The sequence below is a fragment of the Calliopsis andreniformis genome, chromosome 7, assembly GCF_051401765.1.
Source record: "Calliopsis andreniformis isolate RMS-2024a chromosome 7, iyCalAndr_principal, whole genome shotgun sequence".
Taxonomy (NCBI): domain Eukaryota; kingdom Metazoa; phylum Arthropoda; class Insecta; order Hymenoptera; family Andrenidae; genus Calliopsis; species Calliopsis andreniformis.
Window position 1 is genome coordinate 13,339,753 of NC_135068.1, and position 16,683 is coordinate 13,356,435.

General features: G+C 39.2%; 4 protein-coding genes across 10 annotated transcripts in view; 2 read left to right on the forward strand and 2 right to left on the reverse strand.

Moving 5' to 3' along the window:
* Mi (cyclin E-interacting protein minus) lies at positions 1 to 2,907 on the forward strand. Of its 2 annotated transcripts, none has more exons than XM_076382579.1 (5): positions 1 to 32; positions 883 to 1,669; positions 1,740 to 2,015; positions 2,095 to 2,593; positions 2,683 to 2,907. In XM_076382579.1, exons 2-5 carry the CDS (start codon positions 891 to 893, stop codon positions 2,905 to 2,907), a joined length of 1,779 nt encoding a protein of 592 aa, XP_076238694.1. In that variant the 5' UTR covers positions 1 to 32; positions 883 to 890. The 2 variants fall into 2 exon arrangements, with proteins under 2 accessions (XP_076238694.1, XP_076238693.1); XM_076382578.1 differs by lacking the exon at positions 1 to 32 and adding an exon at positions 409 to 541.
* Tacc (transforming acidic coiled-coil protein) lies at positions 2,851 to 10,817 on the reverse strand. 2 transcript variants are annotated; one of them, XM_076382576.1, is made up of 6 exons: positions 10,363 to 10,494; positions 4,748 to 6,464; positions 4,374 to 4,675; positions 4,084 to 4,313; positions 3,698 to 4,009; positions 2,851 to 3,581 (listed from the first exon to the last, which is right to left on the reverse strand). In XM_076382576.1, exons 1-6 carry the CDS (start codon positions 10,477 to 10,479, stop codon positions 3,386 to 3,388), a joined length of 2,874 nt encoding a protein of 957 aa, XP_076238691.1. In that variant the 5' UTR covers positions 10,480 to 10,494; the 3' UTR covers positions 2,851 to 3,385. The 2 variants fall into 2 exon arrangements, with proteins under 2 accessions (XP_076238691.1, XP_076238692.1); XM_076382577.1 differs by lacking the exon at positions 2,851 to 3,581 and having other exon boundaries at positions 3,849 to 4,009; positions 4,107 to 4,313; positions 10,363 to 10,817.
* Positions 7,021 to 12,983, forward strand: Ufsp1 (UFM1 specific peptidase 1). 5 transcript variants are annotated; one of them, XM_076382581.1, is made up of 5 exons: positions 7,034 to 7,110; positions 7,438 to 7,535; positions 11,941 to 12,099; positions 12,308 to 12,478; positions 12,546 to 12,983. In XM_076382581.1, the coding sequence occupies exons 3-5, from the start codon at positions 11,965 to 11,967 to the stop codon at positions 12,903 to 12,905; spliced, it is 666 nt and encodes a 221-aa protein (XP_076238696.1). In that variant the 5' UTR covers positions 7,034 to 7,110; positions 7,438 to 7,535; positions 11,941 to 11,964; the 3' UTR covers positions 12,906 to 12,983. The 5 variants fall into 5 exon arrangements, with proteins under 5 accessions (XP_076238697.1, XP_076238696.1, XP_076238698.1 ...); XM_076382582.1 differs by lacking the exon at positions 7,438 to 7,535 and having other exon boundaries at positions 7,021 to 7,110; XM_076382583.1 differs by lacking the exon at positions 7,034 to 7,110 and having other exon boundaries at positions 7,121 to 7,535.
* Dhc98d (Dynein heavy chain at 89D) overlaps positions 12,894 to 16,683 on the reverse strand; it is a 22,909-nt gene continuing 19,119 nt past the window's right edge. The window contains 9 exon segments of the mRNA XM_076381831.1: positions 12,894 to 13,205; positions 13,285 to 13,431; positions 13,493 to 13,672; positions 14,742 to 14,909; positions 14,985 to 15,563; positions 15,638 to 15,799; positions 15,859 to 16,001; positions 16,081 to 16,282; positions 16,344 to 16,682. Of these exon segments, the coding sequence (XP_076237946.1) occupies positions 13,059 to 13,205; positions 13,285 to 13,431; positions 13,493 to 13,672; positions 14,742 to 14,909; positions 14,985 to 15,563; positions 15,638 to 15,799; positions 15,859 to 16,001; positions 16,081 to 16,282; positions 16,344 to 16,682 (2,067 nt within the window). The 3' untranslated portion in view covers positions 12,894 to 13,058.

A 16,683-nucleotide genomic window follows, 5' to 3' on the forward strand; every position in this document is an offset into this window, starting at 1 on the left:
GTGTGCCGTTATTTGTTTGCGTCACTATTCAGGTTTGTTTCGAACTGTCGATAATTTCCCTTCCTAATGATCATGAGATAATTCGTAATGACTATTGTCAAAGAATAAAAATTAACCTACTCGTCTCTGATAGGGATAATGATCTGTGTGTACGTAAATATTCATAGATAGGTATGAATAAAACTTAAACAAATGATATCAATAAAAAAGAAAGAATAATGGAACTTAGCGAATTAATTTACAAATTTCACTTCCATATTGTTTTAACCGTATTTCCATTTTTTGAAAATATTTAAATGATTTTTTAGAAATTGTATCGTTAAAAAAATGTAACTCATATGCATTAACCCAAAACTCGACACAGAAAGCAGCCTTAACGTCAAGAACGTAAGCACTGTTGTAAGTTGCATGACGTATGGTTGAATGTTATACATAGTGAAATGTTGTTCTTGTATTAAGAAACAAAACAGATGAATTCGGCTTTCAGCCAGATTATAAATGATTGAGCAAAAAACATTTGAACGTTGATACACTAAAAGACGTAAGTAAATTCAAATTTATATGCGCAGTTTACGGACAAAAGATTTCTTTAGTTTTTGTGTTCAACGTAGAGTATGAAAGTTCGTAGTAGAATAGTAAATCTTGTGAATCAGTAGATCATTTAATAACGAACGTTAAATATTATTTAAATACCAATTGAAAAGTAACGAGTTAAAAATAATTGGAACACGAGTAGCATACCTCTTACGTGCAATATTTTCGACACGTGCAATTTCTTTTATGAAGGTTAAATAACGATTTTTTTTTCGAACGATCATCCTCTGATCCGTTTATTAAACTTTATTGTTAACTGTTTATTACTGTATGATTAACTTTTCGTAGACAATGCCATGGCTTGCTGTTATTTCAACAGAGATGGAAGTCTCACAGCTGAGAAAGAACTTCCAAACATCTCAAGTCCAGAGATGTTTGATAGTGACAATGAAAATGATAAAAACAATGAAACACTAACAAATGAAGAAATTAAAACAACAATAGATAGTCCAGTAAAACCTTCTCAAGCTGACTTAATTGCTAAATCTGACAATAATTTATTAGCTAGAATCAATAAATTTTTAAGTGGTGTACCTCCACCACCTAAACACACCATTTGTAGAACTGACTGTGCAGAATTGCTATTACGTATTTATGAAAATCATCATCTTTTCTGGATGCCTTGTGTATTACCAGGAAAACCATTACAACAAAATGTAAATCAGGAATCACCGGAGCAGCAAAAGGAGAATATAAGTACAAATAATTCTTATCAGTGCACCAAAAGCACATCCAGAAATTTATCTATTGCTTTTGATGCTTGTGATCCACAATATACAAGTGATGTTAGTGATAATCTAGGTACAACAGATAAGAAGAATAACATTTGCAGTGATAATTTTAAAATAAAACAAATAGTTCCTAGTGATCAAAAGAATGTACTTAATACTAATAAAAGTACAGTGAAAGTTTTGGACACTGAACAAATGCAAGAACAAGTGCAGAAAAATGTAGTAGAACAAGCGCCACCAATGTCTAGACCAGAACAGTCTCTTATTCATCACAACATTGATGAAAAAGAAGCTGTTGTTTTAACATGGCCTGAAGCGTATTCTCACAAATTTTATGGAATACAGTAAGCATTCTAACATTTTAGAGTTTTTCATTAGTTACTTTGGTTTTCTATACCATACCATAAATTTCAGCTATAACAGAAATAGAGCAGTTGAAGAGTTTGAGAATCTTACAATAAAATTATGTGAGAGATATATAGGAGCTGAAACTCAATCTACTTGTACTGTATGGTTTTCCAAACATGCGCCAGGAAGCGCTAAAAAACGAAACCTTTTAGCTAAACGCGAGAATGGTCAAAGTCCAGGGAAGAGATTAAATCATTTAACAAAAAGACGAAGAGCTTTTTCCAGCGCAAATTTGCAAGGATTAACGCTTAATAATAAAAAACTACTGGTGTTAAATATCAAGTATGAAACAGTTGAAAAAATAATTTTAGCTGAGAATTCTATGCCGATATAATTTTAATGTATTATTTTCTGAATACAGGAAACCCACTGTTAAAAAAGGTAAAAGTCCAAGGGGGAAAAGCCCACGGGGTAAAAGTCCTAGAGGAACTCCTCGGAGCTCGACGAAGAAGAGAGTAGCTCGAAGGCTTGTTTTAGATGGTTCTAGTCCCTTAAAATCGAAAATAGAAACATCGAAACGTGCTCTCTTTCAAAGTCCTCCTGATCGAGCTGGGCCAAGTAAATTACTTACAACTGGTACAGACCTCCAGAATATTAAACGCGCACTATTTACCCAAAAGACGAAAGAAAGTGACTCTGAAGACGCTCAAAAAGTAACTGTGGAAGAATCGAGGAAAAGAAAAAGCGAGGAAGAGTTAGAAGGACCACGATATAAATGGGCAAAAAGTTTGTCTTTCGATTGCTCGCACGAATTACATAATAACACGGTAGCTATGTGGGATAGACACTCATCTAGTAACATAATTGAAAAGGGTAAAGTACCTGAAGGAAGAAATGAACTCAGCGACGCGCATAGAAAGGTATCTTCTTTTTTCTTTTTTTAACTTTTCTATAAGAATAATCGAATAATATATTTTTACGAAGTAAAAAAAATAATGTTCACTTTTAGAAATTATTATGGGCAGTAGCTGAAGCATTACGAAGTAAAGGAATTGGCATGACTCACCCACAATTCAAGCAGTATGCTACAAACTTAGCGCGAACTATCAAGAAATTTATGCCTGATCTTGAGAACAGAAATATTCCTAGGAAACCAGGTAGTACTAGCGATCGAATGTTGAAACTAGCGAAACATCACGTTTTATTTGTAATCGATGCAAGACCAACAGACTGACAATACTCATTACTGCTAAAAATTCATTATTTATCGACAAAATAAAACCCTGATCATGTATTGGTATTTGTACATTGGCATGAGTACATGGTATATCAGCACGAGTGATACAGCCAATGTACGCGCAAACAGTGAGTTTTATTTAAGTGTATGTAGTGAGATGTATTATAACAAATCGCGTAAGATTGTCACGCGTGATGTGTGAGTGTTAAAATTTTGTGGAGTATTAGATAGTTTTTTACTGCATAAATATAAATGGAAGGTTGTTTTAAATATGCCTATTTTTATTAGCGGTAAAATAGTATATATATATATATAATTCACAACTTATAAATAATTAATAAAAGGTGCTTCTTTGAAACAGAACAAAATTTGCAATTAATTATTTTATGAATATATCTAAAACTTTAAGGGACGAGTAAAAAAATAAAGACTAATCGCGTTACATTCGCGATACTTATTTATCCTTCCATTTTTTTTATTCTGCGCTTTGATGACCCACCCTAGCGATTACTTCATCCAAAATTTGCGTCAGTTCTTTATTTTCTTTAGTTTTCTGTTCGACTAAGTCAGCAAGTGAATTACTTTTAAGCTCTGCTTTTCGTACAATAGCATGAAGTTTTACTGTTTCATCCTCATGCTGTTTTCGTATGGCATCCAATTCAAAATTAGCTCTGAAATATTTTCAAATTATATGATATATGTTTGATATTTTAATATAATGTTATTTATATTATTTAATATAATATTATTATATTATTATTAATGATATTCTATATTAAACACCTACTTTTCAAGTTGAGTCATCGCATGATTTTTTAATTGCTCATATCGAGCTTCTAAACTTTGAATGGTTTCGAGATTCTCCTGTATACTCTCTTTTAGTACCGACTCGTTATTTTTATAAGCGGATACAATTCCCTTAAGCTTTTCATATTTCTGATGAACGTCATTGAATGCAGCCTCTGTATTTGCTAAATGAACATGCGTGGCTTGCAATTCTTCTTGTAATTTCGCTTTCTCTTGTGCGAAATTTGTACGATCTCTTTCTCGCTCTGTGAGCAATCGACTAATCGACTTTTCATACTCCTCAACCACGACTCTATTTACGTAATATTTCGATTATTGTCAATTAGTTAAAAATATGACTTACCTTAAAGATAACAATTAACTTACGTCATCTGAGATTTACTTTTTACCTCCTGCGTTATTTGTGCTTGCAATTTATTGATTTTCTCTTGGAAAGAACTCTTTTGCCTTTCTAATTCCGTTTCATATTCCTTCTTTTGCTTTTCGAGTTCTTCCTCTAACTGTAATACGGTTGTCCTCACTAACTCTAGCTCTTTACTCATGTTAACATCAGTAATGAGCGGAGTTTCCGGTTTTGATACCTCCACAGGTTGTTCCTAATTATATTTTCATTAAAGATGAATGAAATATTGATAAAAAGAATAATATTTACTTACAATTTTCTCTCGCGGTTCTTCCATTTTTTGCGTCATGCTGGTAGAAATAGGGCTGTAAAAAAGTAGCCTGTCTATGGCTGCTATAGCGGGGTTACGTTTCGGAGTATCTATATTTGGGGGTGTGCTGTCAATTTTACCATTCTGTTCTTCGTTTATAGGCTGAGCATTTCCTTGAGGTAACATACTGATGTCCGATACCAATGGATCGAATTTTACATACAATGATTCGGTATGCAAACGATTTACAGTGTTTGTCCTACCGTGTGATATCAATAAGTCGAAATTCATAGGCTCTTGGAAAACTGCAAAAATATATCGTATTGTAAGGATTAATGCGCATCACGTATTTGGGACTGAAAGAGATGTGTACTTACGTTGAGATGTGGCACTGATAAACTGATCGTTTTCCTCTGAGAATTCCAATGACGACTTAAAGAAGTCATTTGCAACCTCCTCGGCAGCAGATTTCAATTCGTCGAAATTCGGCTGTTCGACGAGGGGTAAAGCTAACGTGGTACTTTGTCGTTGTGGCTTAAACTCCGTGTATTGCTCTACTTCCGGTACAGTCTCTGAAGTTAGTGAAACATCTTGGAAGGTAAGAGTTGCATCTAATCTTTCGTTGAAAGATCCTTCTCCCTCTTCCTCTTCCTCCTCCTTCTCCTCTTCTTTCTCTTTTGTTATATTAAGTGGCTCTGTTTCCTCAACAATGTTTAATTCCTTCACAACCAAGCTTCCATCCAATTTATTTTCTACTTCTTCTACTTCTTCTCCTTCTTCCTGTTCCTTTCCTTCGTCCTTGATTGCAAGAGGAACATTCACCTCTGGGCTATCTACCTTTACCGGAGAAAGTTCAACGTTGCTAAGTGTTGTGTTACCATCAATTTCTGTGCATACATTTATTTCTGAATTTTCTTTAACGTCAGGTGTACTTGGTCTCAACAAATCCGCGTAAATTTCTTCATCGTTTGCGGCGTTACAAAAACTGGGCGAAACTGTTTCTGTTCGACTGTCACTTTTGTCTTCTACCTCTGGAGCAGGACTCTTCAGCGCATCTTGAAAAGATGCAGTGATAGCTACGGTGGTATCGTTAACAGGGGACGAAGATCTTGTCAACAATAAACTCTTTACATCGTCTTGAATTGCACAAGTGTCGTTTTCACTTGGTTTTGCAAAGTCTGTCGCATTCAATGAAGATAACGACGATATACTAGGTAATGATGGGTCTTCCACATGTTCAGCTGGTACAGATTCTGTGGTTACGACGTTCACAGAAGGATAAGATGTACAGTTTAAAAGGGAAGCGTTTATCTGAATCGGAGGGTTCTCGACTGCAATGTGTTCCTTCGGTTCAGAGGTGTCTGTCGAGATCGCTTCGCTGGCTGATAAAGACGCCGTACAATTTAAGTTCGATTCTTCTGTGCTATGATTCGATAATAGAACTTCTCCCTTTCCATCCGAAACAGTGAAGCTACACGTTTCAACAACACTTACTAAGTCATTGCTCCTATTCGGAGAAATCGATCTCTCCTTCGACTCTTCTAGCCCTATGAGATTACTGTTATTGCTAGGAATTACTAAAATGGGTCGCTCTCGAATATCCTCTATATAGTTAAACGGCGAGTACGTAACTTCCCTTGACGTTGACTCGCTCTCAACGATTTGAGTGACGTTGCAAGAACTCACTGGTGAGATATGGTTGTTAGAGATTTCCTTGGTGAGATCACCGATCGTCTCGTCGGTGGCAGAAGTAAAAGTTTGGTCCTGACTGAAGTCTTGAGCCTCGAACGAATGATCTTCCTCGCCGTGTAGCCGAATATCCGCGCAGGCGAGGATCAAATCTTCAACGCCAGGTATATCGGCGTTCACGTAGGAAGTATTTCCAGGTTGACTGGGACTTGGGGGCACTGAATCTGGGCATATACCGCTACTGCTCTTCGCGCTGAGGCTACTGCTTAGACTTTGAAAGCTACTAGCAGACGATAGGCTCTCCGCCGCTGAGTAGCTGATTGATCCAACGTCCGCGAACTCTCGGGCGAATCGAACCTTCACCTCATGTTCCGCTGCTTTTCCTGGGGAGCTGTCGTTACCGCTCTGTCAAACAGAAAAGTAAAATGGTTAGTTCAGAATATCCAATCTTTGCTACCGAAAATGCTGCGTCAGTTTAAGATATTTTAATCTCCAGGAGAGTAAAGAAGTTAGAGAAAAATAAGGGACCCACGAGGATAGTCAAGGACCAAGAATGTTCAGAAATCTGAACGTTTTGAGAAGTCGATTCCTCTGGTATACGTATGCCAGAGTCGCGAAGTAAGAAAAGGTAGGCGAAAATCCCAGAGAGGGATAGCAACGTCAAGTCTGACGCAAAATACCGGTGGCGTGGGCGATAACGTCCTTGCTGGGATCGCTGCGGCTCGTTGCAACAATTTATTGATATATTCCATTTCACGTGAACACGGCAAATTTGCTAACGCGTGAAATCCGTGGCAACTAGTCCGTCGATCACTGGGTCGAGCCAGCTGACGTCTAGAGCTCGCGGATTTCTTTGCGAAATTGCGCAACTTTGTCGTCGCTGTGCCTAATTATAAAATATAGGGGCGGAGAGCGGATTTTGTTTTACTGAATCTCGCGCCAGTCCTGCTTGCGTGTCCATGCCAAGAACAGTTATGAGCGCACGGAGCTGATCGCGTGGTCGGCAGAAAAAGTGTCTTGTGCTCGAGCACTATGTAAAAACGAGAACGAGGTGAGTCGAGAGCGATAAATTAAAGTATAACACTGTCTTATCGGCACATCTAGTTGCAACTAATCTCTCTAACCATCGAAGTCTAAAACAAATTGAATGCACGATTGTTCATCATACCATTTTCTTCGACCCTCAATTACTATCGAGTTAGAGCAGTGTGATCCGATCGAGCGTTCGAGACTGACAAGCTAACTCCTCGCACCAGGTTTCTAAATGCAGACTCCTATCTTAAAAACCGGGTTTCGACACAGTGACCTTTACACCCCCGATTCGAACTTGGAGAGAAGGATCTGCGTTTCGAGAGTAAAGCTCACCTATTTTTTTCAGATAAAAAACGCTTGCGATACTTGGATTGGAATTTGAATACACGAAGGAATCTTTTGCTTTCAGACAACCTGCAACGTATCGATTAATGATTTAATGAGGTAATCAGTCCTTCCTCGCAAGTATTCGAATTGAAAAGGAGCTTTTCGAGAGTTACCTTACGAATGAGCAGATTACCCATGACTTCCAAAAGAACCTCCACTTTCGGCAGTCACTGCCGCCCAATATGAACCCATATTTACACGCCGCTTCATGGAACCCCACATAGTGAACTTTCTTCCGTCCCCACCTATGTGTCCTCAACCCTGACACGTTTATTTTCGACGGTACCAGGCATCTTTCCTGTCATTCACCCCTTTGCACGCTTTTCGGTATTTTTATTTTCCCACCTTCTGCCTCGAGCCCGCCTCTTTGCTTTTCTCTAACACTCTCTCTGCTAAACAGTCTCCTATCTTGTTTTATTCAACAATTTTTCCTTCACCAACTGAAACTTTCAAAGTACACACTGAAGTCTACTGGCAACTAACACACCTAGAACGTGAAATTAAAACACGGTAATAGCTGCTTTGTATTCGCACATCAATTAAGAAGCTATAGATCTTATTCTTTGTCTACTAACACACGTGTTACGGAATAACTCGCAGAAAATCGATTGCAAAAGCATACAAACTTCCACGCGTATTGACCTAGAAACGTTCGTGCTCTCTAAATGTCTACGAACTCTTGAAATCGTCTCTCATAAAGAAAGGAATATTCACCTTTTGTCCATACTGAGAAATGACGACTTTACCGCTCGGAAGGCTGTTGACAGTGTCATCGAGCGCGAGCAACCGTGTCGCGACTATGCCCTGCGCTTTTATACATTAAATCTATGGTATAAACTATCACGTTCAACGAAGCGAACTGTATCCCAAGTATTGAAGCGAACCGACGCAATCAGAGGCAATTCCCTTGGAAACTCGAGAACCTCGCGCGCTCCTTATTCGGTGCGTTCTTGATATGGATAAGGCACATGTATACGTGCACTATTGGCGTGAGTCACTCTCATCTGGTCGCGATGACAGGAAGAGAGAGTTGACACTTTTCGAAAGGGTGTGTCTCTCTCGTTTTTCCGATCCAGCTTTCCTAAACATGGAAGAAAATGCTGCGTACATTAGGAACGTTAAGCTGGATCGAAGGGTCGATGCAACATTGTCAAAAGAAATAGAGAAAAGGTAGGTGGTCGCAGGAGTAGAGGAATCATCGTCGCGCAGTCTGCTCGTCTCCTCGTCTATGAACTTGTTGGAACAACGAACTCACCGAATCTGACCGCCACGGGAGGATATCTTTGCTCGAAATTCTAATATTAGCGGCGCATTCTCCAGTCGATACTCTAGACATCCACCACTACCACGATTTCACGATGTGACACGCGCACCATACAGCCTGAATATCGAATACATGTACACATACACAAGCTGAAGGAAGAGCATAGCCTCTGGTTATTGCTGGCGAAATGTTCGCCACACCACCTCACCTTCTGTCGAAACGACGATTTCGCAACACTCTCGCGATTAGATCGCGTTCGACGTGGAGCAAGCTTCTAGGTCGTCAGATAAGAGACCGGCGACGACAGAGTCATCGCCACCGTCCTGCCACGATGATACGCGCGTACCAACACTTGCCTCGCTCTTTAAACATGGACCGCGCACACGCTGTACCGAGCATTATACTCCAAAGAAGACCAACTATGGAAGTGCGAGGCGCAGCGAGGCGGTAGATGGAACGCGGTCTTAACAGCGCAATTACGCCAGGGTGGCGCTATCTGGACTGACACTCGAACACTCGTTACTGGAGTTACCTCAGTTACCGCCAGAGATAAAGTCAGGGACCACTTATCGATCGATCGATCTGGGATCAAAAATAATCATATTATAAATGCTTCAATACTCATCGATCTATGGTTGGAAGGCAAAAGAGCTTCTAAGCATGACTCGTTTTGTTTTACAGCCACAGATTTAATCATTGTAAAATAAATAAAATAAAAATTCACTTTTTCTTTCTCACCATGCCCCGTTTCCCGCGAGATGTGAATTAATCGCACTTTCTCTTCAAAGGAGATAAGGAATTTCATATTGTATGTACTTTCGATGCGAGTTTTCTGAGAGATCGAGCCAACGAAAGTTTCAATTTCTTTAGAGTCGAGAATGTACTCGATTGTCACTTGAAATAAATCATTTCTCTTGGTATACTGCAACGATATAATAGCAATTAAAGAGATACAACTGTCTGTATGCATTTTACTCAACCTACGCTTTGACATTTCCGTAAACAGAAACCAGAACGGAAGTACAGTGTCCTTTTTCAAGATAATCGAATAAACCGGTTTACAGATAGGAAGAAACCAGTTTTTGTACAATGTTCGCGACAAATGTGAACCTTTCACATGAACGAACGAGTTTTCGAACTCATGAGCCGGCGATCTTGTCGACGAGGATATTAACTATAGTTTCGTTTATTTATTAGTCGCTATTTGTGACAAATATTACTATATCCACAAAGAAATCGAGTATATTTGCATGTATTTTGCGTCTATTGCATTATAATGATACTATAAAAATATGAAAAGATAGAGCAAGAGGAAAATTATAGGTCTACAAGAGCATGCGTTCTTTTCGAATGGCAAAGAAACACTGTTGCGCGGGAAACGAAACTTATTTTTGTTTCAAGGTGCTCCTGGAGATTCAGCGTGTATTTATAGGAATCCTCCGCCTGTTAGAGGCTGTTCGCAATAAAAACAGCAGGAATAATAGAACGAAGTAGGAAAAAAGACAAGAAGAAAAAGGTTAAGAATGCAGAGTGCAAGCAGGTCGGGGTTTATAACCTCGCGTGTGCTGTAAAACAAGTTAGCAGCTACGAAAAATGTAAATAAATGAATACACCACGTACCTTAGATTGGAGCAGCTGCATTGGTGGCGAATTGTGAAGGGATGCAGTGATTTCTCGGAGCACAACTCGAGTTCCTTCTCGAGGCGGGCCCCCGATGCTTTTTGGGCTCGACGACATTGCGACGATAGCGTGTTAATTTTTGCTAAAGATTTCTTCTGGGTCTTATCAAAGTCATTCGTCGCTAGACTTTTCGGTAAATGCAGGCCCAGAAAGAAATTCTACCGAATCGCAAAACATATAATCCTGTAGGCACTCAAAACGATCGGCACTCGCGATCACACTTCATCTTCCTCGACGCTGGGAACAAAGGGGCGACGTATTTCATCCGTGTATCCAACTTCTGCTTTCAGCTCACTTTCCACTTCGCGGTTAATGCGCAATTTCGACACGACACGAAAAGAGATACGTGAACATTGTAGATAAACGCGATTTTTTCATGCCACTAGTCTTCCAGCGTTTAGCATACAACCGTTTGGTAACGGCCGTCTGCCGTTTGACAACTTGAACGTGAACCCGTGAATGAAGCGACCAATCACAATGCACTCCTGTATCTTCTCGACAGCTACAGTGGCGCTGCTGCACGATTTTCTCCTTGGTAATGCCGATTTCAACTTTCTATCTGTACTTTTCAATGAAGCTGCTGAATTATTAGCTCGTTATTGACACTTTGCTGACGCAGAGTCTCTATAGGGAGGCTACAGCTCATTATGCAGCGATGGAAGTCCATGGAATTATTTTATTTAATCCAGAAACAGTATTTCAAAAAGGTAATTAAAATAAATGATGCTTGCAGCACCTTCTAGTAGTGCTGTCTTAGAACTAAAAGGGCCTGGGATTAGTTTCCAAATGCTACCGCTAGATGGTAGATCAATGTTGAAAAATTGAAGCAGCAGAGTATACTTGTGGCGCCTCTAGTAGTAGCACTCTGGAACTAAATTAACTCTTAGTTCTAAATCGTCACCACTAGATGACGCCACAAACACCTTTCTGGTGCTTCCTAAAATACTGTTTTTGTAATAAATAAGCCATTTCCATGGACTTTAATTATTGCATAATGATGAGTAGTGTCCCTACAATGACTCTGCATCATTAAAATACCACGAAATTAATGAATTACAGGTTTATCAGCTTTATTCTTTGGAAACAGCTGTCTAATTGCTGTTCTTGCAATAAATAAACAATTTCCATGGACTTTAATCATTGCATAATGACGTGTAGATTCTTTACAATGATTCAGTATCGTCAAAATGCTCGTATATTTGCAAATATTATATAGTTTTCAATTTTTTTTTTTTTGCTTAGAGACGAGCCACCGCTAGATGGCTATAGCATTTTACTGTCCATGTTTTGGCCTACTGCTTACAATTTTTAAGTACTTTTTCTCACAATGATTACAAAATTACTGTTACCTTTGCGCGACACAGAATGATGATAAATTGATTAGTAAAGGTAGAATTCCAGTTTCTGATCTTTTCTTTTGCGTGACCTCTCGAACCTGATGAGGCAAGCGTGACAATATTGCATAACCCAAGCGTTCCTTTTTGCGAAAGATTCACAAAATCGTGAATATTTCATTAGTTCTAGGTAAACTATCATCTCCAGATGATAGCTGATTATACAGGAAATCTGTTGAAGAATGTTCACGAGAACATTCCTCCTCCTGAACCTGGTGAAAGCTGGTTAGTTCGAGGAGATTATGAGTATTGGCATTATGGTTGCGATGGCTTCAACGACAAGGTCTGTAATAAATTATATGCTTGTATATGCTTTGGGTTGGCCAGAACTTAATAAATAGTCATTGTTGGTACATATTGCTGTATTTCCATTTCTTATTTGTTCAATCTGTTGAGGTTATGTTTGGTAGCTTGAAGAGGTTACGTCTCGATGGATGTTTTTGAAAATATAAATGATTTTGTAACGATTAGTTATGCAATAATGTGTATAGGGTTGGGGATGTGGGTATAGAACCCTACAAACTATCTGTTCCTGGATTATAAAGAACAGAAATTTAGATCAACACGTACCTAGTATCAGATCTATACAGGAAGTGCTTGTTACATTAGAGGACAAGGAAAGCCCATTTATTGGGTCAAGGGAGTGGATAGGTAGTATTGAAGTAAGATCAAGTTAACATTCCTCCAAAACGTACTACATAGAATAGTTTTAATACTACCTATTCACAGGTATGTCTTGTGTTGAACCACCTGTATGAAGTTCTTAGTAAGATCATTCATATTCCAAGTGGGAAAAGACTATCGGAACATGTAGGTGCTATTAAAAGACACTTCCAGGAGTTTGCTAGTCCTGTCATGATGGGTGGAGATCGGGACTGCTCCAGTAAATGCATAATAGGAATTCACGAAGGTTTAAGAAATACCTACATGTTGGTTGTAGATCCACACTTTATTGGCAAAGCAAAAAGTATAGAACAGTTGGAGAACTACCATTGGGTAAAATGGCAAAATATTAAAAATTTTGTCGATAGTTCTTTCTATAATCTATGTTTACCACAAGTAAAATGTATGACAATGAATGCTGAATAAACGATCAGTAATTAATTATTACAAGTATAATGTTTTTACATCCATTAATATTATAAAGGAATATTTTCTTATAAACGTAATAGTTACATATACTGTAATGACATATGCTATGCCTGTTTACATCTATTTCATTTGAACGATAATCAGTATCAATCAATCGGTATTTAATATTAAGCAAACTCCTTGCAAAACCCAATGTGAGATGTGTTCCGTCGTCGCAAGATTCGCTTCGAAAACCAGACCTACTCCCATTGCGTTGCGCCGATTAGACGTCGTGTAGACAGGGGTTTTAAATGTATTCTACATTTTTAAATTTTATATGTAATTTATTGAATATCGAGGAAATAAATTCGACGAGCTGATTTAATTCATTCGATACCTGAAGTCTAAGTCTGTGAGCCTCGACTGGAATAATAATAAGTATCGGTAATTCTTCGATAAGAACTTTCGGATGTGATCTTTGAAGGCACTGTTCTTTCAAGTCCCACCTAGCTCCCTCCAGATATAGACCGCTTGCATAACAACCCTGTGAAAATGAGTTTATTAGACAGTTTTCTGAAAAGAAATCGATTTTTCTATGCACTCACCTGATCTGGTCTTTCTTCCACTTGATCTGGCCTAGTAAATCTAGAGACAGCAGTATAAGTGACGGAACGATCAAGGGACCAACTACTTCTGCGACAAGCCATTTGTACAAGAGCTGCTAAGTATGTTTCGGGAATGTGCAAACCAGCTAGCCACAATACTACTGGTTCATTTGCAGAAGACTAAAAAAAGGATAACACATTCATTCTTAGTGTTCGGAAATACTTTTCGCAACAAAATTAAATTTATCAAGTTCTCGGGGGGTCATGAAGTGGAGAATTTTTTTCGACCAAATTCAACTCAGGGATGATAAAGTAGAGGCTTTACCCTTTCCAATGATACCAGGCTGAACTCGCTGCGATTTTTTTTGCCGGAGATACAGTAGCTCAAAGATTGACTACTTTTTCGGGCTCTGGAGCGCTGCCTGGTTCAGAGGCTGCAGGCTCACTTTTTACTGAGACCTCGACATCTCGGCGAAAAAGAATCGCAGAGCACTCGGCGTGGTCTCATTCGACAGGGGAGGGTTCCGTCTTGAATGTCCCTCCAAAAAAGATCGTGGAAAAAATTCATTGAGTGCCTGGCAGTCGTCCGAAGTTGGGAAACATTCGAGGAGAAACGACCCCCACATTCTCGGCGGGTTATGGAGTGAAGAATTTTTTTCGACCATGTTCACCTCAGGGATGTTAAAGTAGAGGCTTTACCCTTTCCAATGAGACCAGGCTCACCTCTCCATGATTTTTTTCAACGGAGATATAGGAGCTCAAAGATTGACTACTTTTTGGGGGTCTGGATCACTGCATGATTCAGCGGCTCATGGCTCACTTTGCATTCAGACTTCGATATCTCGGCGGAAAAAAATCGCAGAGGACTCACCGTGGTCTCATTCGACTGGGGAGGGTTCTAGATTGAATGTCCTACCAAGAGAGATCGCGGAAAAAATTCATCGAGTGCCTGAGAGTCGGCTAAATTTGGAAAATATTCGCGGTAAAACCACCCTCTCTTTCTCAAGGGGTCTTGAAATGAAAAATTTTTTTCGACCAGGTTCAGCTTAGGGATGTTAAATTAGAGGCTTTACTCTTTAGAATGAGAGCAGGCTCACCTCTCTGCGATTTTTTTTGACGGAATTACAGCTGCTCTAACATGAACAGATTTTTGGCTTAAAGTTAGTGATTTTTTGAATTCGTTGCAAAGTTTATATTAGGTATATAATTTGTTCGATTTAGTTTTGTCTTGTTATTTTTTGTAACATACCCAAGAAGTATATTGTTCTATTCTTTTCTCAAAATGGTCCATCCAACCAGCAAGGGTTTTCTTCGTGTCCGGCGCTAATCTTGCCCATTCTTTTGGCAATATCCCGTTGTACAAGGCTGTAGAAATATTCTCAAGTGTTGTGTCCATTCCAATCTCACCAACGATAGCCTAATACATTATAGAATATAAAAATGTTTAAATGATTTGTTTCTTTTTAGGTGGAAAATGTACAAAAATAAGTACCTTTCTTAACTGCGTCAACGTCCTCTTCATTAAATTAAGTAGTTTATTAAATCTCTCAAGTTCTTGGAAAAGAACAATGGCTGTGGGTGTTGTAGCTAGTCCAAAATTTTTCCTCACTCTGTCGAGGTCGTACTCGGTTGGAACTTTGTCTAAGATCTCCTTGGCGATGTTATCGATAAAATGATCTTTGCTGGTTCCAGTGCCATCGCTCTCTAAGATTGCAACAATTGGTCAACAGCTGTCGTATCCAATATATGTTGTGGTACATTTCTTACCCGTTTGTGGTTGCAATTCTATAAGGTTGCTCCACATTTCCTTGGTTGCTTGAGTGAAATATCCAATTTCGGCATTTGGATGGAGTCCAAAGACTTCTGGAGTGTTCACTAGTGGAAGTTCATCGATAAACTTTAGGTAATACTCGTGTTCCCCTTCTGAGGGTATCACATAGTCGACGTGCTCGTCCTGGTAGAAATGGAATGGCTGGAAGGTGTCGAATAAAAAGTCCCCGAAATATTCGTCCATGTAGGTTTGAGAAACTCGACGATCGTAGCTATCTATCACTCTGCCACCGTACATTACCTAGGAATATATTACTTTCAGATTTACGAGCTGCTGGAATTTGAAATGGAAAGAATTACGAATTACGAATATACTTCGCCTATTAGATATTTCAAGCTGTTCCAAGGTATTCTGGTGTCCTTAGTCATAAATGCCTTAGTGAGATATGTGTCCAGGATAGTGGTACACACATTGAAATCTGACTCATTAAAATCGTAGTTTATATTCCATCCGATTTTGTCGTACCTCCTCCTCTCCTATTTTCAGAATTCATTTTAAGCAATAAAATCGTAACTTAGACTTCCTGTAGACTTACTTGAACAACTGCGTGATAGAAAGCCAGAACGTAGATCAAATGCTTGTAAGCAGGATGCTCGCAAATCTCCAAAACTTGTGGCCTCATGTTGAAATAAGTATTCTCGAGATTTAGTTTTAAACCGCTCGGTGGTTCTGTAACCACTAAACATACGTATTCCAGAGTTATTCAATATAAATCCCCTGCATGTATCCCTGAAATTATGGAAACTCGGGAGAGAACCTTTTAAGGACTCCTGCAAGATTCCAATAGGGAAATTAGGGGACGGATCGGTGGTAAGCCACAAGCGGAAATCAGGGTGAGGGTTTCCAGCATTCTCCAAAAGCTTCTCTAATTCTCTGGTGAAGCTCAGAAGCAAGTGACAATTTTGCAGCATCAACCATTGCCCCCTGGTTACAGCTATCTCTAACAACTCTATGGCAGTCTGAAACAAAAAGACTCTTTACCATCGCCTGTGTTATCAACGATACACAGATAAGCCTCACCTTTTCCTGGCCCTGTCCCAAAGATAAGTATTTAAATTTCCCGCCTCCGCAGCCGTATCCGTCGGCCAGCTTCATCAACTCTAAGGAAGGATCAGAGCCAGGACTTAGGATGAAAAGAACAGGCATCGTCGGCGTGCTCTGTTCGAAGATCAACTCGAGGCTGATGTGAGGTGGAGTGATGTACTGCTCGCCCATGATTTTGCTGATATAATTGATGATGCTTCGGTACACGCGGTCCACTCGAAAACATCGCATCAACATTAATTTCTCGAAGGGTTTCAGCTTCTTCGAGTAGCCAAGGGGGAAGGGTTCAGATTCTGGCGCATCCAGGTCGTACCAC

Coding starts and splice junctions, on each gene's coding strand:
- Mi (XM_076382579.1), top strand. CDS start 891: ATGGCTTGCTGTTATTTCAACAGAGATGGAAGTCTCACAGCTGAGAAA. Junction 2,016..2,094: donor CTACTGGTGTTAAATATCAA/GTATGAAACAGT, acceptor TTCTGAATACAG/GAAACCCACTGTTAAAAAAG. Junction 2,594..2,682: donor TCAGCGACGCGCATAGAAAG/GTATCTTCTTTT, acceptor GTTCACTTTTAG/AAATTATTATGGGCAGTAGC.
- Tacc (XM_076382576.1), bottom strand. CDS start 10,479: ATGTCGTCGAGCCCAAAAAGCATCGGGGGCCCGCCTCGAGAAGGAACT. Junction 4,314..4,373: donor AAGAACCGCGAGAGAAAATT/GTAAGTAAATAT, acceptor AAATATAATTAG/GAACAACCTGTGGAGGTATC. Junction 4,010..4,083: donor AAAAGTAAATCTCAGATGAC/GTAAGTTAATTG, acceptor TTACGTAAATAG/AGTCGTGGTTGAGGAGTATG.
- Ufsp1 (XM_076382582.1), top strand. CDS start 11,965: ATGATAGCTGATTATACAGGAAATCTGTTGAAGAATGTTCACGAGAAC. Junction 12,100..12,307: donor GCGATGGCTTCAACGACAAG/GTCTGTAATAAA, acceptor TAATGTGTATAG/GGTTGGGGATGTGGGTATAG. Junction 12,479..12,545: donor AGTGGATAGGTAGTATTGAA/GTAAGATCAAGT, acceptor ACCTATTCACAG/GTATGTCTTGTGTTGAACCA.